This window comes from Calliopsis andreniformis, chromosome 3 (assembly GCF_051401765.1).
Source record: "Calliopsis andreniformis isolate RMS-2024a chromosome 3, iyCalAndr_principal, whole genome shotgun sequence".
NCBI lineage: Eukaryota > Metazoa > Arthropoda > Insecta > Hymenoptera > Andrenidae > Calliopsis > Calliopsis andreniformis.
This window is the reverse complement of record NC_135064.1, coordinates 25815399-25843349: the sequence shown is the minus strand read 5'-3', so window position 1 is coordinate 25843349 and position 27951 is coordinate 25815399. Positions and strand designations below refer to the sequence as shown.

General features: G+C 37.4%; 2 protein-coding genes across 2 annotated transcripts; one reads left to right on the top strand and one right to left on the bottom strand.

The window, feature by feature from the left end:
• Positions 1–93: 93 nt before the first annotated feature.
• LOC143177360 (uncharacterized) lies at positions 94–26190 on the bottom strand. Its single transcript, XM_076375234.1, has 26 exons — positions 25963–26190; positions 24794–25081; positions 22609–24312; positions 15516–15680; positions 14702–14887; positions 14190–14366; positions 13919–14084; positions 13706–13814; positions 13418–13544; positions 12355–12421; positions 12037–12149; positions 11780–11952; positions 11584–11698; positions 11326–11513; positions 11060–11207; positions 10587–10807; positions 5735–5853; positions 4809–4996; positions 3896–4327; positions 3538–3786; positions 3367–3465; positions 3117–3277; positions 2809–3004; positions 2461–2609; positions 2133–2291; positions 94–2072 (listed from the first exon to the last, which is right to left on the bottom strand). Exons 1-26 carry the CDS (start codon positions 26188–26190, stop codon positions 1952–1954), a joined length of 6048 nt encoding a protein of 2015 aa, XP_076231349.1. The 3' UTR covers positions 94–1951.
• Positions 19661–21935, top strand: LOC143188744 (carbohydrate sulfotransferase 11). The gene is made up of 6 exons (XM_076393168.1): positions 19661–19810; positions 19931–20079; positions 20366–20537; positions 20782–20941; positions 21018–21217; positions 21708–21935. The coding sequence occupies exons 1-6, from the start codon at positions 19661–19663 to the stop codon at positions 21933–21935; spliced, it is 1059 nt and encodes a 352-aa protein (XP_076249283.1).
• Positions 26191–27951: the final 1761 nt, after the last annotated feature.

The window sequence follows — 27951 nt, the reverse complement described above, 5'->3', positions numbered from 1 at the left end:
GTGTATTTCATCGTAAAAAAAAAGAAGATATAAGATTCGAGAATCAACTGCAAAAACTATAGTTGACTACATGTGTATAATTAAATTGTAACATTGGTTTTATTATTTTATCGTATATTTTTGTAATAAATCAGTATACACATATGTTCGAGGCATGTGTAATTAAATACACACGATATATAAATACAAATATTGTAAATAATTGATTGCACTACGGCAAGAGACGATCAATGAATGAAACAGTTCACTGTATCACTTCGATTAATAAATTATGAATTCGAAACGAATGCACCCCTTTTTATGAGCAAGTTCTATGTTGGTTTATCGATTTCTATGTACATACATAACTACATTTGTATTTACATGTCGCTTCTTAGCGAGCAAATGGTCGATTTAAAATTATTGTATCGTAAAATTGTTGGTCTTTCATTCTTCTTTTCTCTAGAAACGAGTAAAAGTACCATTTCGTTGTCAATTTTAAAGATAATTTTAAAACATTATCTGACGGAAATTTTTAAGCAATCTTAAAGTTCAAAACTTTCTTTAAATATAATTCAAACGTTAACAATGATCGTTTGAGAGTGTTAGAAGATAATAATATTTCCTCATTAAAGAATACAATATAATTTTTTATTTAAATTACAACATTTCTCAAACCCTTCGAAATAGAATCATTGCCATCAGCAATGTACTCCTTTCTTTAATGCAGTTTATTTATAATTTTCTTCCTGCAACTCCTTGTAGAAGAGTTGGTGAAGAAACGAGAAAATCCATTGAAAAAATCAGAATTTCCTCTAAACACTTATATTGTCAATAAAACTTAATTTTCGTGTATATCACATTTTATTGTATTAACAATATTATATATAAAGACAAGTATCGATTTAAATGAGAAAAGGCCAAAATCTTTTGAAACTTCAATATCGATATAGATTATCTGCGCATGTAGATCGAATTGACAAAATTTCAAGCTCTCGAAGGCCAACATGTGATAAATAGTAAGGCCAGCGCAATGATATAAAACAGCATTAACAATTTGAGCGTCATGATACTCCCATAAATAGTCAGTATTAAATTCTATGACACACTGGCTTGAATCTTCATTAAAGTACAAATTCCTTTTAACACTAATAAAATTTTCTATTATCAAGGCACCAATGATCAAGTACATGTGTTTCCAAATGATCAACTTTTAAATTCAATTTGTAGCATCAGAAGTGTCTGACAATTAGCAAAAGACACAAAATGGTACCTGAATTAGAGGATACTAATCTTCCTTTCTCTCGTACTTAAAGGAATTGTCCTCGACTGTTTTAATTCCACAGTATTCGAGCAAGTATTATTTACATAATGTGAATTTCTCCTTTATCCACTTGAAAAGTATTCTTCCAAAAGAAGAATATCCTAAAAAGGAAATCTCTAATTAATCACAAAAATTTGAAACAGAAGACATCGACAAATCCATTCGTAAAACAACATCTATTACGAAAAATAAAATCATAAAAATTCACGTTATGCAAATAAGCGTCTCTTCAAGTATGACGCATGATCATGCTGTTCTACAAGGATATAAAAAAGATTTACACGGACGTACATTGAAGTATTAAAACGTTATCGAAGAAAATCAGCCGGCTAGGTGAAACGATCCGACTCTCTCTTCTCTTCGAAGAACACCTTTCCACGAATTCAGGGAAGAAACTACACGCATCCGTGCACAGAGAAAAATATTATCACCGAAGGAAACGTTCCAAAAATTCTGCAATTGTTTTAACACTTTTCACTGTGCACGAAAATCGCATCGAACACGCCACTGGACGCGAATCATCAGCTTTCTCATTGCACCATTGAAAGAGGCAGTTTTTCAGATGGATACGACCCAAATGGCAGATCTAAGACTGACTCAGATTACAAACGATCGTCATCAATAAAACGATCAATTTAATTTACTCATTTAAAGGGTTTTTAAGGTTTTGTCAATATGTCTGAGCGTCGTTTCCGGCACAGCGTCAGTCAATGCCCTTCGAAATCCTTCGCAATGAGCCAAGTGTCGAAACATTCTCTTCGCATGATTTCTGTAAAATCATAATCAAATCAAATTTGTTCCATTTATATCACGCAGTAAAATATTTTACCTAGCATCCAGGTTTCCATCAATCAACAATCTCGCCCCTGTACAGAATAATTTGTCTCTCACATCCTTTGGCAATATCATAGTATGTTCTGGTCCTATTCGATCCACTATGGAGGCCAGTAATCTAGCTGTTGCTGCCCTCACAATAGCGTTTTGATGACTAAACGAGGAAAAGAAACGAGTTATACAATCTTAGTTTTACACTTGTTCGCAAAATTAAAAGATTTCAAGGGTCGTCTGAATTTGGATAACATTCAGGAGAGATCCATCTTCCCCTTCCTAAACTAGAGTCAAGTAGAAAAATTCAATTCAAATATCAAATAATTTACCTAGCACCACGAAGTACAATAACAACAATGGTTTTCTGGGGTGGAAGATGCTCGACCATGCGATCCAGAGCTGCATTGCTGTCAGCCCGAAGGAATCGGTTCGTATCAGCAGTCCTGTGGAGTAGTGGACCAGCTATGTCGTCGAAATCCTATTGAAAACAGAGATTTTTACAAAATTCAGTGATTAGTGAATATCAGCAAAATGAAAGCTGAGAGAATTATAGCCTCTGCGTGGCACAGCTTTCTGGATCGATAACTAGTTCTAAAAGTAACTTTGTGGCAAAATTCAAAGGGATTCTATAAAAAAGCTAATATATTCAGCAGTGTTAGAGTTCCGTGATGGATTACCTGATCTATGCCACGGATCTGTGAGCTGAAAACATCCCCAGCGGCTAGGCAGGCAGTACGTGCGACCTGTGATCGAAGACTTTTTATCTGTCGACCTAGAAGTCTACTTATCGTGGCTGTCGCGCCAATGTCCAAGTATTCAGGATCCTGCTTTGCAATCTGGGACAGCGTCTTTAAACCTTTCATGACAACTTCCCTGAAAAGATGATTGAAAGTTAATTTCAGCTGATTTCATCTGGCGATACTAGATTACACAGCATTATTGTAGAGTCTACAGAGGCGAGAAATGATTAATTTTGCTGGCTTACCACTCTTTACTCTCAAGCTGAGAGAAACATTGTTGCACTATCGGCTTTGTCTTTTCTGGTTTTCCTGGATTTTTGGTTGCATTGCCACGAAGTCTTCTGGTGATACGAGGAACTTTCGACGTCACTTTTTTGGGTAAATTGACTGGCTCTAATGGTTCAGGCTAAGCAGGAAAAAATAATTCACTATTTTCAACTATACGTAGCGAAATAAATATTTTAGTATGTTTCATTTTTAACTGCAGTATATTACTTCGATTTTTAAGATTCCTGGTTCCGTGTTGGTTTCACTGGAGCTGTCCCTGAGTTGTCCATCCTCCACAATATTGCTACCATTGGGCTCACTGACAAACTGAAGTATTTCAATAATATAAGTAAGCTACTAAATACAGTACAAAGTCTTCTTTTCTTAATAGATACTAACTCTATGACTATCATCATCATTCTCAGTTATCCCAGTCACAGTTTCCACTTCGTTCTCAACAAAATTTGGAGCCTCAGAGGAATGAGGCCTGGAGGCAATAATGATCGCGGGTGATTCCTCAGTTTTTGATCCTCTGCGAGACTCACTCGGTTCGCCTGACTCAGTGGAGTCATCGTCAGCTTGTGCTACAGAAGAAATCACTCTCTCTTCACTCGAATCCGTGGATTCCTTGTTCTCCAGCTCAAAGCTCTGAAAGGAAAGCAAAACTTTAATTAATATGAAATTAAAATCATACAATACTGAAAATATTGTACATGGAACTGTAACACAATGGTTTACACTATTTTGAAAGGCTAACCAGTTTATGAGAGCTGCCACGAGAATCACGTCTCGGAGACTTCAATGCTTCCGACTCGATAGAACATTGACTGGGCGGTCGACTCAATTTCTTAGGGCTGCATGATCTTCTCGATGGCGAGGCCTGCACTTCCGGCGAATTTGAGTGCATATCTGTAGATGTATACAAGCTTTCGTTCAGTGAAGCAGACACGATGGATCTTCTTCTTGCGCTTAGCCTTTCTTCTATTTTCCCAGTGTCATCGGAAGCACTCAGCTCGCTCTCATTTGCAGTTTCCTCGTGGAACTCTAAATGTGCTGAGTTTCTAGAAGAGATACGACTCTGATTCCTCGATCTTGGCTCTTCCTCGCTACTCCAATCCTTCGAGGCATCGTCTTCGAGGGATGTGATCGTTGGTTCGGCTGCTGCTTCGATTCTGTGGTCAAGTGAAATCTGGAAAAATGGATTTTCTATTTATTATTTTCTTTTGAATATGATAATTAAATTTATCTTATTGAGATACTTAGTACAGCATACTGAAAGGAATATCGATTTACAGTTTACCTTGGTGAGGATACGTTTGATGCAAAGTGGATGATAAGATGGAAGTCGATACCCTCTTAGGGGCAAATAGGGGTAAAGTTTCAAAGTGTACGATTTACATCAGAAATTCTCAAGTACTGTAAATTGAGGGTACATTGGCAGCATGGAGTGACATTAGCTATTATAATTTCATACATTTTTTATGAGACTATACATGTATAATTTTTCAAAATTGAAATATTGAAAAGTTTATGAATTTTAATGCTTGACATTCTACAAAAACTTGCCCATGTTCCTCGAATTTGTGATACCTAGTATTATATTGAGTCGAAATAAGCTTGGTGGTCTACTCAAGCTTAGCTTCGAATTTTTAAGATTCATGAGTACTCACAACAAAATCGACGGTGTCACGAGGACTCGGTTGACCTGTGATGATGTCAAATGCCGCGTCCTCGTTTGGCCTATCAGGGCTAGACGATCTGCTATCGCTATCATCTTGCGTGTCACGAACATCTTGTTCATTATCGTGCCGACAATTGGTCTCTAAAACATCCGACGACGAAAGTTCGCGTTCGTCTACTACAAAGGGCATCGAATCGTGAGAAGATGATCGATAAAAAGAAAATTAAAGGTGTAGTCTTGAGGGTAAAGAATTCAACTATTTAAAGCTGTAGCCTTGACGAAAAGGATTTAAACAATTTAAAGACGGAATCTTGAAGGTAAAGGTTTCAGGAAATATTAAAGGAAATCTTTCAAATGTCAAGACTCTTGCAAATAACGATCACGAAATTCAAATAGTACAAATACATGAAGATAATAATGGAAAGGCTTTTCGACATTTTTAATAGTGTTTTTTTAAACAGAATAAAATTTTGACAAGAGAAAATTGAAAAAATCTTAGAATAAAAAACTGATAAAAAGATAACAAATTTTTGTAAGAAGTGATCTTTTTCTTTCATTTCTTGCATTGCAGATTTAAGATAAATCTAGGTAGGATTAGTTATATTAAAGCAGAATTTTTAAGAAAATAATGTGATTCAGATCGCGATCGAATAATTTTCAGAAAGGTTTGTTTGAATGTAGCTTAAACGTTTCGCGCAAAATATTGATTGCAACCCCGTGTTGCTTCAAGCTTTACACGTTCGAGGTGAAGAACCTCGCGTTCCAGTTCGTGTACTTTCGATCGCTTCAGCCGCTCTTGCGGCTCGCTTTATATTGCTTTAACGATCGTAATTCCGAGAGACGAAAGATCTGAAGATTGTCCATTCAGATTTTAAAAAAGTTCGTATCTTCAAAAATAAAGAGCTTTTAATTTACCTGATATTTCTTCGAATCGCGTTTCAGAAGCACTTAAAGCCTGCACCCGATAACTTTCTTCTGGTAGGAAGTGGTGCTTGTTCTTTTCATTGTATTCTTCTTCACTGACTGCTTTATCTCTGAAACGAGAGAATGGATAAAATTTATAATTTTTTATTGTTGACTTACTGTAGCGTCGGCAGGTACAATTTATATGGATGAATTAAGCTAACTATAGTTCATTGGATTCATCTTTTAGTTATACAGGTTAGAAATTTTAAGGGACATTTTTACATACTAAACTAAGGCGAAATTAGGTGGATTACTTGAGTCTGACTTGTGTCTGACTTGAGTCTTACTCTACTGATTTCGCTGTACCAGTAGAATGACTCCCAAGTCAGACACATTTCTTGCGAAATTTCAGAGGTTTTCTGAAGACCTCTAAGATAAAGCCCTAAATGCAATTTTGTCATTTTTTATTTTCGCCCTATTTTAACATGTAGAATCGCAGTTTAAAAGTTTCTGATATCTGTTGTGGAACATCCTTTATAAAATATAAACATTATAATCTCCTTAGATTCCAAACTTCATCAACATTAGCAGCGAATATTTTTTTATGACAGAAGTAGTGAATAATGATCAATTGACAATTCATGACAATTGGCATGAAAATTCCTACATAGATTTCCATAATATTAATATTTTACAACACGAATCTCAAATTATATGAAATTTCTCACAAATTCTAAGCCGTACATTACGTCACTGGCAGAGTTCAATGTCAAAGGGATCACAGGAGTGGTATTAGCAGTGGTGTCGATAGTAGAAAAAGAATCTTCGTCGTCTCCACTGATATCCACTGGTCTTCTGCATCGAAACGCGCAAGGACAGTAACGAAGAACCGTGTCAGCAATCTTATATTCCTTTCTTCTTGAGCTGCTAGGCTTTTCGTTGAAATTTTGATCCTTTTCCGTCGAATTTGGCTCCCCATCTTTCAAGACAGTCGCCTTGTCTCCTTCCTTGGCCTCGTCTGGCCAGGCACAGTACTTGAAGATCATCTTCACTGATACTCCCTCATCGATCGCGATCAGAAGTCCTTGGTTTCGAGCTGGTGGTACCATTTGCACAGTTCACAAAGGTTATTTCCGCGATATTCGGTTCATTCATTCTTCACTATGCACTTTTATTGCGATTCAGAGGAACTAGGTATACTGTATTATTCGAGTCATTTTGTGTCTTATTAATATTACTTAGGCTGAGTAGCTTTCGTGGTTCTTTGAGAGACAGTTTTCTAAATAAAGATAGGAAAATTCGATTCTAGAAATTATAGTTGTATCACTAAACTATTTTACTACTTCGTTTTCATTTCCTCCCCTTTGAAAATGGGAAAACAGTATTTTTCCTTTTTCAAGCAACACCTTTGCAGTTAAATATTCTATCAAACCATTATGGATTAAAAAATGATTTCTGGTCTGTTATGTAAATAGTATTGTTCATGAATTATGCAGTGGCATATCTGCGACGAAAACGCAATGCAAAAAGGAGATCAAGGTGTCCTGAGGCAATTTTTACTGGAATACATTACAGAAAAATAATTCAAAAAAGAATATAATGCAATCCATTTACTCAAAAATAGACAAAAGTAGTTTTTCTTAAAAAAAAAAATAAAAATGATGTTTATATTTATAGAACAGACTTAGTGACACTAAGTTTCACGTGTCTAGACGTATGTAAATTAAATTTCCACTTGGAACTTTGGTGCTAGTAATGTATTTCGCGTTTATCTTGCCGAGGTTAAGGAATGATCGATTAACAACCTGTTAGGAAACTAACTATATCTGAGTATACAACTATAATCCTAAGAATCAACGTTTCCAAACTTTGCAACGAGTTTGCTTTCTGTGTTTTCGTTTTCGACAACAGGAACTAACTTGAAAACTACTTCCACAAGAATCTTTCACAAGAATTATTCATAATAATTTTATTCCAATCGTATCACTTCCTTGCAATGAAACTTTCCTTCGAGGAAAAGATGTTGCTTTTCCGATACATCAATAATCGGGGCTCTTTAAATATTAAAAATGTAAAAGTTCGCGATGTCTCTTGGCAAGGTGAATCTTTCCCTTATTGTGCACTGAAACTTATTGCCATTTAGGCTCCATTATCTGTTATCAATCAGATTAGTGACATTATCAAGAAGAAATAATTTGTGACGATTTACAGAACTCATAATAGTTTGAATAACTTTTCTTACAGTGACTTAAGTAATTACAAAAAAGACATAATTTATGGTATCAGAAGTTCCACGTTGATTCTACTCTTCCTTCAATTCCGAACGCGCAAGATAAGGGTGAAGAACGATCTTGATCATTCACAAGCCACCCTTACAAACTAATTAACCACTGAATATTAAAATAAAGAGCACTGAAAGTGATACTAAATTACTCAGAAATTGATTTACGAAGAATTTGTTAAAATTGTCTATCACCAGTTCACTGTTGAGTATCGAACACTGTCATCGATAGGCGCACTCTCGATCATAAACCAGAACTAGTCAACAAGAGATAATTCTCTGAATTAATCATCTATTTTGACGATTTTCCCACTTGGACACATTTTCCATTTTAAGGGAGGACCAATATGAAGGACAAGGGGGTGACTAATTCTAACGACGCGACAAATGACGTACGCACGACTGTGCACCACGTAGACGTCGAGCGTCCCGACGCTGACCGCTGCCCCTTCCAGGTAATTCCACCCCCTCCCTCCTACACCTCTTTCTCTCTTTTCCCTTCTACCATTTCACCTGTAACCACGCGATACCATATCGAATGGCTATACACTGACCGCGTCTCGCCCTCCAATGCTTGACCACCCCTCTTCTTAAGCGACAGGGGTTGGAAACAAGCGTAACACGCTCCAGGCGAAAATGAACAGGTGCTATTGACTGTGGCTATTTTTCTGTCTCATATCCTTGCTATACCTGACTACTCTCTACTTTTGATCGAAACAAGAAATAATAAACGTCAAATTTATTTTATTGCTTCGTTCAAGGGAGAACAAGCTTCAAATAAATCGGTTTCCTCTTTGCGATAACTTTTTATATTTAATGAGATATTCTTTTAATTCAAATAAAAGGGATTTTTAAGTTTTAAATTTTGAGGGTGAAAGAGTTTAACGTATTGAATTAGGATACTTTTGATGGTCTGTGAAGGTTTTAATTTTCCTCTTTCAATTAAAATTCTAATTCTTGTTCATTAATTTTTCCTTAAAGACTATACGGCTTTTTTATTGTCTGGGCGCATTTAAATAATATAACTAGGAGAACGCAAGGTATGCAAATTCTAAAGTGGAGTACAATGTCCGAGAGACTTTTTCCTAGTGATTTCAATAATTAGTTTAAGTTATTACGTGGTTAACATTCACTGCAGTCCTTATTTAGAGCTGCAGAAAATATGCTCCAAGTTTTCTTCTCTTCCTCACGCGACGTTCGTAAATCAAGGGAACAGAAAGGAGATCGAGAACGTGTTCACAATATCGCTGATCATTTTTCATTTCGTAGTTGTTTTTTAAACTATTCCACTTTCGACTACTATCGAGTACCCTTTGACTAATGAAAACTAGTTTTCTGTACAGCTTCGAATATATATTTTACTGATTAAAGTTACTCCATTTTAAGGACGATTCAAAGGACGAGTTTGTGAGTCACGCTTCACTGAATGTCATTTCAAGAAATCGATCAAGTAAATGCAGCGTATAATGATCTGAACGCTATCGATGCAACGCCCGTGTCACAATAATTGTGTAAAATTATTCTTGCAAAGTCACTTGTCACGTTCTTAGCACCGACGATAAGAAATTTTCTTTATGTCCCTATGTGTAATAATATAACACAGACTCTCCATATTTGTCACCTTCTCGGAACTGCAGTTTGAGAAATGGTGAAACTTGTAAAACACTATACTAAAACATTGAATAATTTGCTGCACGTGTGTATAAAAACGAACAAACAATTTTCTAGAAAACTAATATAACAGTTCATTTGGGTATCTAAAAAGCTACTGAACTACTGCGACGATAAGACCCCTATAAAAATATATTACCTCACGTCGAGATAAGAAGGCGCCCGTATTGTCTATTTATTATATTATTCGTTATGTCCGTATTAAATAGTTTTCTATTTTCCTTGTTTATGTTTCATAGACTTTGTTTATGGTTTACCTGTTTAGCAATATTTTAAAAGGTATTTTATATCTGAGTGTGGTCTTAAACCCTTATTTCTAAGCGAAAAAATTCTTTTAATACTCTTTCTTCATCCTGAAGATGTACATTCTATATTCTAGATCTCAATTAAGGACTTAACTCGAATTTTTTGAAAATGTAACATAGGTCGTTTCGCCTTACTTAACTACAGAAATATCATGTAGTATTAGCACTTTCTAATATCTGGCATTACCTACGGGTATCTGTTATTACTTGCCAATATCTGTGATTACCAGTGTCTACAATTACCTGTGACTACGTGCAAATACTAGCAAATACGTGCAAGTGTCTGTAAAGACTTGCAAAGTCCTTGTCGCTACCTACTGTTAAATTTCACTACAGATTTTTCACTTACCATATTATCTAATGCAAGTATCATACCTTTAAACTTTAACACATTCGAGACCACTGTGTCGTTAATCACTGTGTTCGCTAAGACTGTCTTTTCAAATATAAAAATGATTCAAATATTGTGCTCTTAGCTAATAACGAGAGCCATCCTCTGACCCAACGCGCAGAGGGTAGGCCATTGGTCTCAAATGTGTTATGTTAGAAATTCCTGTGCATTAAAGAAAATAAAGATATGTAAAAGAACAGAGGGTGTACTTACATATCATACATAGACACAGCATGCACTTCGCTAGGAGCAGTTCTGACAAATGACTGACGATGGTATAACTGCGATGGGGACAATGATCGTAACCTTCTTCTGTAAGGAGTGTCGGTGCGTATTGCAGGCAAATGTTCGTTTGTTTGAGCGTCCGATGAAATTAACTCGACGTCGTTAACTTTTTGCGCGGCTGCGTCCTTCGTCCTGCGATAGAACCTTGCCTGCGATGCAGTACATTCATTGAAACTCTGTTGCTAATAAAATGTTATCAGTAGCAGAAAAAAAATGTAAAAGCAGCCCCCAAGGAGCCTAAATCTTGCTGTGAATTTTACATCAGTTTGAAGAAAGAAAGAAATTCGAGAATTATTTCCTTCTTCAGAGTGTTCTCCATTTTCTTCTGAAGAAGACTCTTCTTCAAATCGTGTTTTTGAACTTATTCCCTTCTTAAAAGTACCAATTCAATTAATACTCACACGCGACATGACAGTTTTCTCATTATTCTCCTCGCTTCGGTGATCCATTTTACTATAAGCGTGCGCTACTGATGCAGGAGCTGTTTGCAGAGGTCGAAAAGAATTTTCATCGACGAACCTGCCTTCCCGATATGGGATCGCGTTGTACCTAAGTAAAATGAAATTTTTGAATAAATACCTCGATACTATAAATACTGAAGTACAATTGATAATGTCAAATTCTCTTATGAACATCATAAACATTTGCAACTATAAATTAAACGTACATGTCTTGCATAATAAACGTTTGTTGCTGAGTAGTCCTTGACAATGTTGGCTGATGAGTTTCGATGGAATTCGAGCGAAATCTTGACCTAGTATCCGATTTCCTATAGAATCTATCTTTTTCTAGGAATTTTTGATAAACTCTAGAATTAGCGTCTGAGAATTCCTGACTTGAGCTCTCTGAAATATTCTGTAACATTAATCATAATTTTTATTGCAATCTAAGCTGTGTGATATGAATCGTATATGTAAAAACTTACATTGCTATCTGTATTTGCATTGTTTAAACTTTTTATGGACCTGTACGTATCATAATGCATACTGGTACCGTTTTCTTGTTGATTCTTCTTCCTCCGATACATAGTTCCGCAACTTCTGTAAATATTAAACCATATTAGTCATTTGAATTGCTTCTGCGTTTATTGAAAAGTTAGAAAGAGTGAAGTTTCAGCTCACCGAACATTTTCTTCTTGAGAATTCATGTGGCTGCTGTTCTCTAGTGTATCCCACAATCTTCTTCTAGGGTTCACTAATTCCAAACTAGAGGAAGAATCTTGCCCACTAGATTTTAGCCCTCGATCTCGAGCGTACAACACCGGGATTCTGGATTCCGTTTTATTATTAATTTCCTGATAATGTTTGACAAAATAGTATAGTTTGCTGCAACGAAGGTTTACTTCAAGAAAAAAGAAAATAAATTTCGTGAAATTTACCCTCCGTTCAAGACTGTCTTCAGCGATATTACGATAGCTCGCTGATTCCCTTGTGGACGATACGATTCTCTGATTTCTTGATTTTAAATTGGGAACAGAAACAGAACTTTCACCTGAAATATAAAAAAGATGATTTATATCCTCTATTACTAACTTATTAGTAGACTGGACTAATCGATCTTCATGCATTTATTTTTATAAAACATTTCAATATGCGAAAACCTACTTTACTTATATTTATAAAAATAGAAATTTGCATATTACTATTAATTATTTGCATATTACTATTTATTACTATTTAAAAAAAATCTCAGTTACCATTGCACATATCATTATCCAAGTCTCTACTCGCTGGCAGATCCAACTCATCCTCACGCTGAATATCCTGAAACAGACGCACACTACATTTACATTGCATGTATACAGACACATTAAAATTTGCAACAGTTACTATCACAACAGTGTATGCTAACCTTAAGTATTTCTAACAAATCCGATAAATTTAAGCGAGACATAATTTCAACTGAATATCACTTGACAGAAAAACGATCATTGACGCGGAGACGTTTATCCAATGAAATAAAAATAATTCGTCACTTCGATAGAATTTTCTCATACCGTTTAACCGATGAAGCGAGCCCAGAAAAAACTCAAAAAAATAAAACGAATGTCTTCGGCATATCGCCTTGAATTCATCGACGAATATCATGAAACGATCAATCGTTGAATTAAAGCGATATAAACAATCGTATTTAAAATGTAATTTACAATTTGAAAAAACACTTTGTTTCTTCGTTATTTGCTTACAAGCTATTTGCATGGATATTATGAACCGCCAGGCAATAAACTCTAAAATATTGCTAGTTATACGCCATGCAACTGCTTATTCAAATCGTAGAACCAGAGGTGTAGAGTACAATACTGATTTGCTGCTTAAATCCGCTCTGATATTATGCGATTACTCTTTGCAAAGCAGCGCTGACCTCGCGACACGCGAGAAAACGTCAACCTGAGCTAGGTAAGCTTGCTTTGGTCCCTCTAGCCTGCACTTTTTTAACGATTTCAAGAAACTTATCGATAATCACTTGAATTCAGCACAAGCACAAATTGGTGCATATTATTATTATCGATTTACATTGGATAACGAATTTCTTGCCATGTCAGTAGCAATTATGTACTTCTCTGCTTCATCGGTATGCAAAGTATTTCGCCAACTACTAGAACTACATATATTTCTTATGAATCATGTAATAGTAGTTACAAAGTATTTATAAAGATTATCGTAGGAATTTATTCCCAGGTGGAATTTCCTTTGAAACTTGAAGCAGATAAAAAATTTAATTATTTTCTCCACGAAATCTAATGATTTGGAAACTCGTACTTGGTTTTGGGATGGAACTATTTGCCAGACAATGGGTTGATTGGCCTTAGGACGCATTCCCACCCCAAGCGCCACGAAGTTTGGCCTTTCGATCCAGGGACTTTCACAATTGCGTCCACTTGCGGTTCTGAAAAAATTGTATTCGAGAAGTCAGTAGAGTAGTAGACAAGTAATTGTTAACCCTTTGCCTTTAAAGATTTACGATTCTGCCTCCATAGTGTCCCCTTAGAGACTCCAATATGCAAAGGGTTAATACTGCTTATGCAATTACAAAATTGAGGATATTACCTTGCAGTTTTCTCCTTCTCCGATCTAGCAGCTATAATTTGTCCCTTGGTACGACCAATACCAGGTGAAACCGAGCCACTTCCTGCTACGATCCAGTCCACGTCGGGACCTAAGCGATTTTAATCAAATTTTCAATAGAAGCTAATATAATGGCTTTTGAATGATAAACTGAACAATATTCAATGACTTCCTGGAAGCACTTTGCACTATTACCTGTGGCTATCTGCACAGCAGGTGAAATTTGTAAGCCATACATGACGAGACCATCAGCTGAAACTAAGGGTAAAGATTTTCGAGCTAGACGAGCTCTAATGGCTGACATCATTGCTTCTCCATCGTGGTGGCCTTCTGATGCCCGTTTCCCAGCAGCTAACACTTCCTACAAGTAATATGAAATTTTATATTGAAGAATCCAGTTCATACTCTGAATCTTACCATTTATTTTGCTTGAACCTGACAAACTATATTAGAGAGAACGAAGTACCTCAGATTCATAGATCTGCGCTAAAACAGCCAAAGTATCAAGCGCAGCCTGACGTACCCTACGACGTCGGTCTCTGACCATTTTAGCCACTTTATTGGCCACGGTGTCCACTTTGAATTCCGTGCTTGGGAACGTTACCAACGAGAAAATCAACAGTTGCAAGGTGTTTTCTCTCGTCTAGAATTGAATAAAAAACAGAAAAATATTAGAGATCATCTTGTACATGTATAATGATTCACGTATAATTTGTATAATGATATACAATCTTTTAGAGAAGAACTATCTTCACTTTTCCATCTGCTGCTTAGTGTACAAATATCTTGGTGGAAATTCAACTTAGGGTCATGAAAGTAGAAAAATGACTTTGAGAATATTATTATACGACTTCTTTTAACCAAATTACAAAAATTCAGAAACTTTCAATACTTTCATAAGCCTCTCTGCATAATCAGAATGATTCAAAATCATAGAACACTATGTATATCAATATTCTAAGCTAAAAAATATATCACCTTCGCGTTCCTAGCGTTCAGACATTGCGGCTGCAGGAGCTGCTCCAACAATAGCGCAGGTCTGAGTCTTAGCATCGTAATCCTGGCCAATTGAGCAGCGCTGGGACCACCTTGTCTAGCTAATCCCCAAGCCAGCTGTGGAAGCCTTTTTTTCAGAGCTTCCTCGCTAACTCCAGCTACCACAACCTGATACAGTCAATCACACAGTTTTTCAAATCGCTAAGAACTGCGCGGTTCTCTGCTCGCGTAAGAGCGGACTGTCGTAAACCTCAATAAGAATTGCCCGCGTGAGCAGTTGCCATTAAGTAAGGATTTTATTATTACTTTATGGGAATGTTTAAATTTCTTTGTGGCTTTATTTTGTGTGGTTTGAAACTAGCTAGTTCTACACATTATAAAAATCTGATTTCTACTCCAGAAAGTTTCTTTACAGAGTTACATTAAAAAGTTTGTAACTAGGTTCGTTCTGAGGCATAATAAATCTAGATTATTTTTGGGGAAGACTTATAATGCAGACGTATAATGCATGTACATGGTGAATGAAAATGAATTGAATGTTTTAAATTGAAAAAACTTTTTATGTATTCGAGTTTGAAAGCAAAAAGCGAGAAATATCTTTCTGTAATAAAAAGGAAATTTAATTTATTGTATTTTCATGCTTTCCCTCAGAAGCAATAAATGACACGAAATTTCGGAAGGTTTTACTCGTTTTGGTACACTCAGTATGTAATGTATATTAACATATTGAGAGTAGGTCGTAAAGATAGCTTAGCAGGTTGATATACAGGCACAAATTCACGAGTCACAAAATTACCTTTGCCACTGCCAGACCCGCAGCAGCAACTCGACAGCTCCTTTCGCAGCCAAGCACTGCATGCAAGAGAGATCCTAATCGTGGCTCTATCGCGATCAGGGCAGAAGACGTTCGCAAAGCTGAAGCCACTCGCTCTAATCCCCTGACACGAGCTCGCCAATCCTCCTGTAACAAAATCAAATTGCACCCAATTGGAAAAGAACAAAATTGCAACCTCAAAACAGGTCCTTGCCTAGTCTTTTGAATAATTATCCTTCGTGACAAGACAAAGTCAGAATTTCTACTTCGTTAAAAATTCAAACCAAAGTTTCTTTGGTATCTTATCACCCTTCTCGAAGCTGAACTTTGTAGTTTGTTTTACAATTCATGAGCATTAATGTTTATAAGACCTATAGTTTATAATTCATCAAGCTTATCAGCAGGGGAGCAACAGCTTAATCAAGTTCCTAGATTATGAAGCAAGAATTTAACAACCTGCTTTCTTTTAACTAATCGAGATGCTTGAGCTCTAAAAACTAGGGACATAGAAAGTGATGTATGAATGTATTCAGGACATTGCTGAGTAAAAAAGTAACGTTGAATTGCAATGGTTGTTGGTCAAGAATCAGGAGTCAAGCGAACATTATCGATCGTTGCAGCTAGTCTGAATGCAATGCACTGGTAACATCTGCATTCACTTTCCGATTTGGCTCTATTTACACGGAAGTGGTCAATATTATCTTCTCATTATTTCATTGAGCTTAGTTTCATTGAATTATAGTTGATTGACTTACACTATCACTTGTGTGTAGAGTAGGATTGACTATCACTCTAGATATTTTATCTTATATTTGAAATACTCGTCTGTTCTATACATTTCTTCATCCCTGTTTCACTGACTCAATAATTTTAAACATCTTAAATTTTATTGGCGATTCTTTTTATAATGAGTTTGTAAAACGAACTCTCTTCTTTACAGCGACCCCGTCAAAGTTGACGTACAATTTTTCGTCACTATTTCATGAATGAAAATTTTACCGAATTAATATCTCGCCCATATATGTATGTGTATAGGTACAGTGTGTGTTCAGTGTATGTTTAGAAAAAAATCGTATGTTAACTTTTAAGGGGTCACTATGAAGAATAGGCTTCCTGCTCCAAATTCCATATAAAAAGAGTCACAAAAAAAATTGATTAAGGTCCATAATGTCCTTCGAATTTATATAACTTTTTTTGTGAAAAAGACACCTTCAGTTCTCCAATCTGTCTTGTAACATAAAAAATTTTTGAGAACCTCATTCCGGTATATGAAAGTACATACTTAACCCTTTAAAATGGGACAAGGTGGACTGTTCTAGGATTTTTATTTGACAAAGTTACGGCAATTCAAAGATCGACAATTTCTCGGTCGCAATTTACTGATCCTATAATTTTGTGGATAAACGTATACATAAGTGCATTGATTAAATCTTCATTAAGTAATAAATATAAAAGGGCCATTCGATTCCTTCTAAACCAACCGTGGGTTTAGGAAGAACACTCCGCTTTTCCACTTAAGAATACAATAACACTAAAAATCCATCGTTTAGATCCTTGTCAAGTAACGAATATAAAAAGTCCATTAAATTCCTTGTAAACCAACACTGAATCTCAAAAATAGCCCACTTAATAGTATATAATACCAGAAGTGCATCGATTAGTTCCTCGTCAAGTGCACGCAGATCTCCCAGCCAAATACGAATGCAAATTCTGTATATTACCGTGAATCCGTGGATGGCTCGTGAGTCAGAATTACAGTGGAACGTCTCTAGGATTGCAATTGATTTGCATATACATAGAAACGACGCCTTACTGGACCGACGTGGCACGCAACGCGCGCCTAATTATTTTCTTGTTACTCGCGAGCCACGCGCGTTTCTCTCGCTCGACTTTCGATGCATAATACTGCACGAGGAAATCTCTCTCGTTTTTCATCAGATGGAATATTCATAGTAATCGCACACGCACGTGTACACGTGCACGTGCACACGCTCGCAGGGGCATTTCAACAACCGGCGGGGTACCACGTGGAAAACGAAACAGCATGCATTATTCAAGTAGCGTCGTTTCAGTGCCACGAAGACACGGACATCGTCGGGGGAAATATCTTCTGGAAGTGTGATCGATCTACTTAATCAGTGGCAACGTGCATTGCACCCTTGGAGGCGCCTGAAAAATTCTGGGGGATGGAAGAGGAAACGGTGCGATAAGCAACGATGCAATTAAAACGTCACGTTTACGTACGCTCCCTCTTGGAAGGAGAGTGTTCATAAGTTATGGGGAAAAAATGAGAATGACCGTCTGAGCGCATTTGTTCGTGCTTTTTTTATGCTTGAATAGAATTCAGTTTTAGGCCTCTCTTTCGAGGAACTGAGTTTACTCTATGTAATATAGCATTTTATAGGGGGTGAATCACGCGACTATATCATCTGAATTTTCTTGTAAACTATTTGTTGCGCGAAGAAATGTTTCAAACGAGAGTTGTTTGGTATTGAGAGGACAATACCAAAGAGGGGCTTGATCTTTTTACCAAACAATATTCGATTGAAATATTTTTTCACATAACGAATAGTTTACAAGGAAATTCAGAAGATACAGTTACGTGACTCACTTTGTATATCAAAGTTATGAAACTAGTACCTTTAAAAGAAAATTAAAAATTGTACGAATGTGTACAGGAGATCCAAAGCGAACGTGTTAATGATTTTCTAAAGGGTTGATGGTTTATCGAATTTCTTGAGAAGTACCTGTTGTTACCTGCGAAAACTTGCTACCAGTTGCCAATTGTAGCTTTACCTGTGATTGCTTGTAAATACCTGTCATCACCTATGAGTACTTGTTACTACCTGTACATAACTACTATAAATTGAGATTACCTGGTAGTACCTACAACAAGCTGTAATTGCACTGGTGCATCACGAAAAAAATGAAATTGATAACCAACCAATACAATTTTTTTGAACTGAATAATTTAACTATTTACTCCATTATGGACCTATCCATGATCGCAGAATCTATTGAATCGGTGAAAATTGTGCCTTATAAAAGACTGAAATAGACGTGTCACCTAAGGAATGCATTAGAAGTATTGAATTATTTATCCCCGTGTGAAATCGAGTGAAATTTCTTTTCCAGAAAGAAGTGGTGGATTAAGTGACGATGAAGGATCGATATTAGCGATGCTACTCACTTTTATAGTTCTTATTGTACTCCGAGATACACAACGCGACATTCATGGAGAGTCGTAGAACGACCTTGAACTTCTACTGAATGAAAGGAAGACAGTTTCAGGGTCAAGAGACGTTCGATGTTCTCCGCATGACAGAAATGATTGCTCAGAACATATAGTTTTTCCTATGCGACACACTCTTCTACAGTATGACACTTCAGAGTACTATAAATACACGTTACAAAAAATTCATAGCTACTAAGCACCCAGTAGGTAGTATAGGTTCTTATAATAAATTCGAAAAATGCATCATGGCATAGATTTCAAGGAATTATAAAATCAAATTTTATATATCGCGAAATACATATGAAATATACTCGTCGATGCATCTTGATTTCTGAATTAGTATGCAACAGGAACCTCTGAGTTTTTATGGTAAGGTGTGCCCAGTTCGAAGCCAGGGGCGGATTCACTCAATACAGTTAGGTAAGTATAATCTAAACGATATTCCAAATACGCAATCACAGCGAGTACATTATCTTTCTCCAAGACAAATATTTATTTTACTGATATCTACCTAGAATGGATATCTTCTTAATTCATAACTAAATAAAAGACTGCATTATCATAATCACGGTGTTGAAGAAAAACATTAAGTAGATTAGTATAAAATATAGCATGAAAATTCAATTAATCAATGAGTGTAAAAATTTAAAAAAGAAATTTTCTATAGAAACTTTCTTGTTACAGGTTTACGCTACTCTAGATCCATCACTGCCAAGATACGGCAGGAAACTGGTCAGTCAGTGTCTTGCCAGAAGGAAGAACGGATATTTACCTGGTTCTTCTCACAAATACATGATTTTTTCAATAAGCTCCAGTGTAGAATTAAATATTTCATGAGTGTTTTAAAGAATAATAGTCTCTATAACAAATGATCACATCAAACGAGATTACTATGCTCAGAAATCGCAAAAGAATTATTGCTCGAATTTCGAAGTGCCTCGTGGGTTGTGGATTAATCTTTTTCTTTACGAAATTTACCATTCTGCTTATTGGAGATGAGAGTAAGCCGATACCTGAATTGGAAGATTTGAAGAAACTATTGGTACGTCAATAAATATCTATAAAACTAATGAGAAATTAATTATTTAAAATTTTATAATCGATGGTTATTTTATTAAAATTAATTTAGCTGAGTTTTCTTAAGATGGTAATTTTTGAATAGGTAGAAGCAGAGGATGAGAATATTAAACGATTGCTGGCCGTAAGCAACACGTGTCGGAAATATAATTTAGGAATATACCAAGAACCTGGTCAACCTGCAGCTTTTAAACATCCTCCTGCCCCACAATATTCTGTCTTTTATATAACAAGGTTGGTTAAACAAAATCTTTGAATCTCTACTAATTGACATATCGGTCATAATCAGAGAAAGCAAATAATTTTCATTTTGTGAAAATGCAGAGTGTCTCAATGAAATGAGAAATTTAGGAAACTAAATATTATGAAGAAAAAAACTTGAATAATAAAAATATTTATAATAATACTTAAACCTACCAACATAATTCTCATTTCTCATTTCCTTGGGGCACTCGGTATTAAAGCAACATTCTTCGTCCAGTACATTGATTTGGTCTCCGCGGTATTATTTGTCGGCCAGATCGCATAATCTATCGTACTGTCCAATTTACAAAGCCGGTAGCACGACGTGGATATACAATTTATGTCTCCTGATGAACGTACCCGAGGAGGAGTTGAATAGCGGAAAGGAGCAGATATCGACCATAGCCAGACGGGTTATGCCGGAACTCGAATATCCAGAAGCCGATGAGGTAACACTAAATCAATCTAAACACCCCCTCCACTGACGAGGTATAGCTTAATTGTAATAGGAACTGTAGAAGTTACTTCTAAATACAGCTACTTCAAAGTGGTCACAAAATTTGTTTAAATACGTATAATACAAAGGTTTAGTTCTACACTAGATTTTACTCTTGCACTCTATAGTAATATTCATCACTCAGAAATAATTTAAAGAAACAATGCACAAGATGTAATACCAGAAACTAATGTCAGGCGCTTAGGGTGACGAAGAAACTACTGGTGGTAAGGCACCCATTTGAGAGATTGCTGAGCGCGTATCGCGATAAACTGGAAAACTCCGTGGCTGGAAGGGAACACGGGACACTCCACTTTTATCGGAAATACGGTGCTAAGATCGTTCAAAAGTATCGTGGTGAGTCACGGCAAAATATCGATCGGGATATTCCAGAAAGGAACAGTTAACGTCACCACGTCTTTCTGAATCACAGGGAAGGATTTCAGTAAACCTAGGGAAGATCAAGTTATCAAGCAGGAGAATATTCCTCCACCTGCTGGAAATGAGCCCACTTTCAGAGAATTCGTGAAATACCTGATTGACACTGATCTAGCTAGCTATGGGGATGATCACTGGATGCCTTATTATTTGTACTGCACACCGTGTGCTGTTGACTATGACATAGTAGCAAAGGTACGTTTATAAGCTTCACTACCATTTAATAAGTGATAATACCTGCAAGTATATACTAGTACCTGCAAGTACCCGCGAGTGCACATGATTAGCTGTGACTACCTGAGAGTACCTGAGAGTACTTGCGTGTACCTGAGAGTACCCGAGAGTACTTGCGTATACCTAAGAGTACCTAAGAGTACCTGCGTGTACCTGTGTGTACCTGAGAGTGCCTCTGAGTACCTCTGAGTACCTGCGTGTACCTGAGAGTACCTCTGAGTACCTCTGAGTACCTCTGAGTACCTCTGAGTACCTGCAATTACCTGTGAATATCTGGTAGTAGCTGTGATTGCTCATGAATATTGATTAGAACCCCTGATTCCCGAGATCTACCAACGAATGCCTAAAAAAGCGACTTTATCTCTCTCGACACTTTGTATTACTATTGCATACTATTTAGCCTGGAATAGTTACACACAGATAACAATTTTATACCTGCCATTCTTTACAGGTAGAAACTATGTGGCGGGACCAGATTTACACGATCCATAAATTAAGCCTGCAAGAGGTAATTAAGCCAAGATGGCGACACAGCAGCGGTCACACGAATGCATCGAGGATATATTTTAGTCAGTTGAACAGAGAGTTGGTGGAAAAACTTTATGAAAAATTCAAGCTGGACTTTCATCTCTTTGATTATTCTCCTGATGTATACTACGAATATGCAACTGCAGTTTAAATCTTGTCAAAGGGATAATGAATTTTTTAAACAGTAGTATTTTTCATACTTCAATGCCGCTATAATTTCATAGCAGAAGAGTTTTCACGTTTATGGCTCATTGTAATTCATGAGATGCCTTAGACGATGTAATTGAAGGTACATTCCTTATCGAACGCGTTTCTTTTTCGTCGACGACGGGTCATTAATGCTAAAACTCGATGGGGAGCCATCGAGTTTAGGACAGATCGCTCTGATACATTACAGTGAATGTAGGTCAATCGATTTCGTTGGCAAAAGTTCGTCGCGTGGTGTAACGTGATATAAACGCCATCAATTAAGACTACGTGCGCTTATCGACTTGGCGCGTTTCTTTGTTTTTCCCGCCATGCTTTCCGGTCATTTCTCGTGTGCAAAACATGTTCGACGTGTTCATAAAAGTTCAGAACAGCTTCAATCGCTTGACTCGAGAAATATTTTATAACTAGCAAAACGAGTTCCTGTGATGTTTTTCTACAATATTTTCTTAACTTCAATCATGTATTGATTACCTAATTTCCAAGGAAATGTAACTTAACTTGTAGTGGAACCTACTACTCTGGAACCTGTCTTCGTACTAATTGTAAGTCCTGAGGTTTATGTGAAGCTAAAAAAATAGTTTGGCTATATAAAAATAATTTATATCATTACTCACTTTGTTATGCAGATCCTCCAACACTTCCCGATCCACCAATCCCAACTCTTCCCAACTCAGTTCTTTTGCTTCAATTTCCACTTCATCAACGTCATCAGCTGGACTCCCTTTTCTTCCAATCACACTGGCTCTATCACGTAACTCGCCATGAACATTATCCTGTTTCACCGTCACATTACTTTTCAATTTTTCAGCATCCCTTGTCGACACTTCGCTTACAGTAACCTTCGAATTTTTCACTACAGATCGATCTTGGTCTTCATTACTTGTTTCTTGAACTTCTTCCGTCGCCAAGGAATCAAAAACTGAGTCGGTTTTCTGATTATCAGAAGACAGATTTTTCTCTTCTATCATGTGCCTTTGAATATTTTCTGAAATCTGAATCTCTGAGCCACTTATATTTTCAAGAATATTATAATTCTTTTCTTCTTTAATTTCATTTGCGTTCTGATTTACAGAATCTTCTAAGTTTTTGGGGGAAGTTTCTGATAGCAAAGGACTCTCATCTTCATTTTGATTTCCAACTTTCGAGGAACTTCTGTCTTCAGAATCCATATTACTTGAAGCTAAAATCTCATCGCCTTGGCTACTCTGAACCAACTCAGCATCCTCCTTCTTCCCTTCCTCTGTTCTCCCACCACTTATTGAAACTCCCGAAGAAACTTCATTATTCTTCGATTCATTACTCTCATCACCCTTCGAGCTATTCTTCTCCCTATCTTCTTGCTTACCCGAGGTCTTCCTCTTCCTGACCTGTTCAACAGGCTTCCCAGTCAGTATGGTATTGCTGGTTCTCGACAGTATACTCTTCTTAGGACTCAATTCCGCATTATGCGTGTACACCTCTCTTTTAGGGCTACTGGAGACTGACCTGGAGGCCCTCTTCAGCTTCTCAGGTTTTCTACGAGGACTGCAGGGCTGAGAAGAAGGCCTTGGTCGAGTGACGGGCATTTTCGTCGCGGGTGAGACAGGAACAGGGATCCTGGTTTTAGGAACTGCCTCAAGGGACTCGATCTCATCGCTATCTGGGGTCCTCAGCTTCACTATTTCACCTCCGAAATGGACCCTCCTCGGTGTCTTCCGTCTATCAGCTGAACTCTTCCCTTCCCCATCGTTCCTCACGTCTGTGCCACTTTCGTCGTCCTGCTCCTCTTCACTGTCTTCTTTCTCCTCAAGGATAGTCATCGTGATGGCGGTCTCCTCGTTAAACTTAATCTCAGTCTCCAGCACCACTCTGGCTGCAGGACTGATTCCATTACTCACTTCCTCTTCCTCCTCTGCGATACCAGACGTGTCGCTATCGCTCTCCCACTTCCGCTCAGAGTCCTTGCCCTCTACGTTCTCTATGCTCTTCATCTCGGCTTTCTTCTGAGGCTTTTTGTTAGATTTTACATTGTAGATCTTCGAAAGGATCTCGATGTTCCTCTTCAACTTGTTGTCATAGTCTTCGAGGTAGCCCTCGAACTCTTCGATGCCCACCACGTCCCGAATCTTCATTAAAGACTTCAATACTGCTTCCTGATGGGGCACCTGCGCCAATCGAGACGCCAGGGCTATCGTCGCGTCCTTTATTAGCCTGACATTAGGAGATGGACTGTTGGTGGAGGGAAACAGAAGGGAGGGGACGCTCAGGATCACTCCTGTGGTGACGTTCGTTTGGAAGGAGTCGTGCACTTCTGAACGATTCAGCCCATCCTGAAGAATCTGTAAGAAGACATCACTCGATATAACTGCGTTTCACGATCGATGTATTAGCTATGGAGAGGGAGAAGGTTGACAAGGTCACGAGGTGTTTATACATCGCTGTCTTTGAGGGAAGATCATTATTGGAAAATTTCAAGAACTCAGTTACTCTTTTTTTATATATTTACCTATATAAAGTGACATTTTAAGAATATTTTAAAACAAGTCTCCTCAAAATATTTAAAGAATTAGCGAAGTTACAAAATTTGTGGCTCAAATAATTAAGCTAGGGGTAGACAATTTTGGTACTTTGCGTACCAGATAACTATTAACATATTCAATACAGCACATTTTCTGTGAAAATGAAATTACCGACTTATGATGGGAGGATTAATAAAAACTATTTCTTTGAGGTCTTGTCCATCCCTCCTAAATAAATTACAAGTGCCGCCGACCGAGCTATGTCGAGTCTAAATAATGAGAAATTCTGAAAAATTCTCACCCCCTCGATCGTGTTCTCCTTGTCGCGACTATGAATGAGAAAAACTCGTAAAGCATCCAAGGCACCCTTACGAACAGCAGGCGCAGGGTGGCCCAAATTATTGACCAGCTCTGATACCACTGGTTGCATGACCTTGTCCACGACGTCGGCGTTCAAAGTAGGCAGCACGTCTATCAGCACGCGAAGAGCGTGCTGACGCACCTCCCATTCCGGATCACGCAGTCTCTCGGCTATCTCCAGAAATGTTAGACGCGTGTCCACTTCGTTTGGAAACTTTCGCGTGCGAACCTAAATGAGAAGATCCAAATTCCAATGCTACTTTAAGATAAACGATTTCAAGTGACATCGAATGTCTAAGTGACATCGAAATAGATGGTCCCACTCTGGTAGCGTACCCTACTATTTCTAAGGGGAAGATAGGTCATCTACAGGGTGCTCAATAACAGGTGTTAAAAATTTTAAGGATTCTACGCTAATGTGCATGAGTATTTGGACACTTTCACGTTATTGGAAGTTCATGAAGTACCTACAAGTTTTTATATATACTTACTGCTATCAGATGTTGTTCTTATTGGTATTTGTAAACCTTATATAATCGTTTAAGATGAAATTCGTAGACAAAACTATATCACACAATTTTACTTGCTGTAATTTACATATAGTAATAACGTACAAATATCTAAATACTTATGCATGATAGAGTATACTTTGCGGAAAACACCTAAAATGCATGAGAATCGTGCCTGACCTGAGCTTATTGTACTGTGGCGTGCATTCTACATCGAGGAGTGCGTCAATCAAGTCAGACGCAGCGATATCAGTAGAATAGGTTCTTAAGTCAGACCGAATTGGATCGAAAAATTGTCAATCTTTGAGCTGCTATAATTTCACGAAAATAAATCATACAGTAGTGAGCCTGGGTTCATTTTAAAGGGCAAAGCCTCTACTTCCTCATCCATAAACTGAATTTCTTTAGAAACAGTTTTGTATTTGAAGGCGCGGCGAAAGATTGAAGGTGGTGTTTCCTCCCTGAAAATCTTGAATTCGCCTTAAGTCTCAGGTGTTTTGTAAAGGATCCAAAGGAGCTGGTAACTTCTTCAGGAACATTTAACGAGAGCTCAAAAGAATAAGAAGCGCCTCAATTGATCAGCTGGTGTAACTATACCAACCACGTGCTCCCAGAGAGGCGTCAGCTGTATAGGTTGCCCGTTCGGTGAGGTCAATGTCATCTTTCGAGGGGTTCGTTGACGATGACCTCGGCGAGACGGGCTCTCGGGTGTCGAGCACAAGTCGAACGGCGAGGATCGAGCTGGGAGGGGCGAGCAATCCTTTTGGGGCAGAGGCCCCGTGTTCGTCGATCCTGTCATAGATGAGGAGAAGTCCAAGTACTCGGACATACCACCACCCTACGTCTCGTCCCTTGGGAACCACGCGGCCTTCACCATCTTCCTCGGTAATTGTTCCTCCGCTTCTTGATCGTTCATCGAATCACGCGAGGATTGACCTGAGCGACAGATTCATTAGACATTTACAGAATTAGTAACAATGCTGCATCATCGATTCGACCATAATTACAGTGGGTGTTCAGTTCCAAGTTCTTGAACTGCTGGAAAGGTGGTAACGTGAAATATTCTTTGTCTGATTTACGTATCGCTCATTTGCTGCAATGGTGGCATAACTCAAAAATATCTGTTTTTAAATTATTAGTTCGTACTTATTTCTCAAAAAATTAAGACTTCTCTTTACCAAATTTTAAAGACGCAGACGATGTGGAATTCGTCATGCACTGATGACTCAGGGAAACAAACAGTATACGATAAGTGGAATATTAAATTTTTAGGCTTTTTACTTAAACCACTTTTGTGATTACAAGCACAATTATGATTTCGAATTCAATCGCAAAAATTTCACAAATTCTGATTTCTATTTAAAAAGGTGTAACATTTTGAAACAGTGTTTTACGTGTAATTTATTTTACCGGAAGTAAAATAATTCGTGTAGCTTAGTACATATTTTATATTAGGCATCAATACTTGAATACATCTAATGTTGAATTCTAACTTCCGCGTTGACTGATTCGCTACGTTTCCCTTATTTACCGAACACGATACGTACGAATCTACGAAATGATTGACAGTAGTAAGACTAAGCGGTTAGCAACTGACGCACCCAACTTCCGGTTTCACTTACAGAATCAATCGCCGTAGTCACGAAACGTGCTTCAATATTAATTGAATCGTCTTTAAAGAAAGCGAGAACGAGCTCCCTTGCTTAGAAATAATCAGCAATTTACAGAAATTTAACAACGCTATTCCGAATGAAACTGATCCACAGCCCTTATTTTTTCTTAATCATCTTATTACATAAATCGAAACACTAATTTTCCAAAAATAATTATCGATTGTACATGTTGAACAGTCTCACGTGTTTCGTGAATCACGCGAGTACAGTTTTCAATTGAGGGGTTCGTTCGATTAATTATAAGGAAACGAGCTTGCAGATTTCAGATATCCAAAAATAGTTTTTTCATTTTCTTCCATGAACGCTTACGTCTCTCTCGTGAATTGCATGTGGAACGGGTTTTTAATCGGAAAGCCGAAAAATTGAGACGTGTAATTTTCATTTCGGCTAGTTACTGTGCGAACAGATCGTTATCTGGCCTCACGTCCAATATTTTAAGAGCGAAAAAAAAGGGGAGGAAAAGAATCGAGGCGAAGTCGCGATGTTTATCATTGGATCTCGCGACACGAACCCCGTATAAAAGTAGTACACACGAAAGGCGATTGCATAATCCAAAGAAAACGTGCGTGAGTCTCTGGAGTCTAGAAAGAAGGGGCTGTCCTCTTACGGGGCCACGCAGGGTGAATACTACTTCGTTGCACTTAACTCTATCGAACGTAAACCTTTCTTACTTATAGATTTATCTACTCTATTCATTGTAATTTTCATCGTTCGTACTTACATAAATGCTATACTATCACCTTCGTTTTCTGATATTATTAAGCGTAGATATTAGAATCTCAAACACTAAAAGTGGTATTATAGAGGCTCACGAAAGTATCCGAACAGTACGCAGGAATATTTTCAATCTTTGAATAACTGTAACTTCGTGAAAAGAAGTGGTATACTAGAGTTCTTGGACTCATTTTAAAGGGTGA

Bases quoted from the DNA above. Each gene is read 5' to 3' on its own strand.
- LOC143188744 (XM_076393168.1), top strand. From the start codon at position 19,661: ATGCTCAGAAATCGCAAAAGAATTATTGCTCGAATTTCGAAGTGCCTC. The intron at 19,811-19,930 runs GTACGTCAATAA...ATTTTTGAATAG, and splicing joins AAGATTTGAAGAAACTATTG to GTAGAAGCAGAGGATGAGAA. The intron at 20,538-20,781 runs GTAACACTAAAT...AACTAATGTCAG, and splicing joins AATATCCAGAAGCCGATGAG to GCGCTTAGGGTGACGAAGAA.
- LOC143177360 (XM_076375234.1), bottom strand. From the start codon at position 26,190: ATGTCCGAGTACTTGGACTTCTCCTCATCTATGACAGGATCGACGAAC. The intron at 5,854-10,586 runs GTAAGTACACCC...CTCTCGTTTCAG, and splicing joins GCTGTGTCTATGTATGATAT to AGATAAAGCAGTCAGTGAAG. The intron at 2,073-2,132 runs GTAAAATATTTT...ATGATTTTACAG, and splicing joins GATGGAAACCTGGATGCTAG to AAATCATGCGAAGAGAATGT.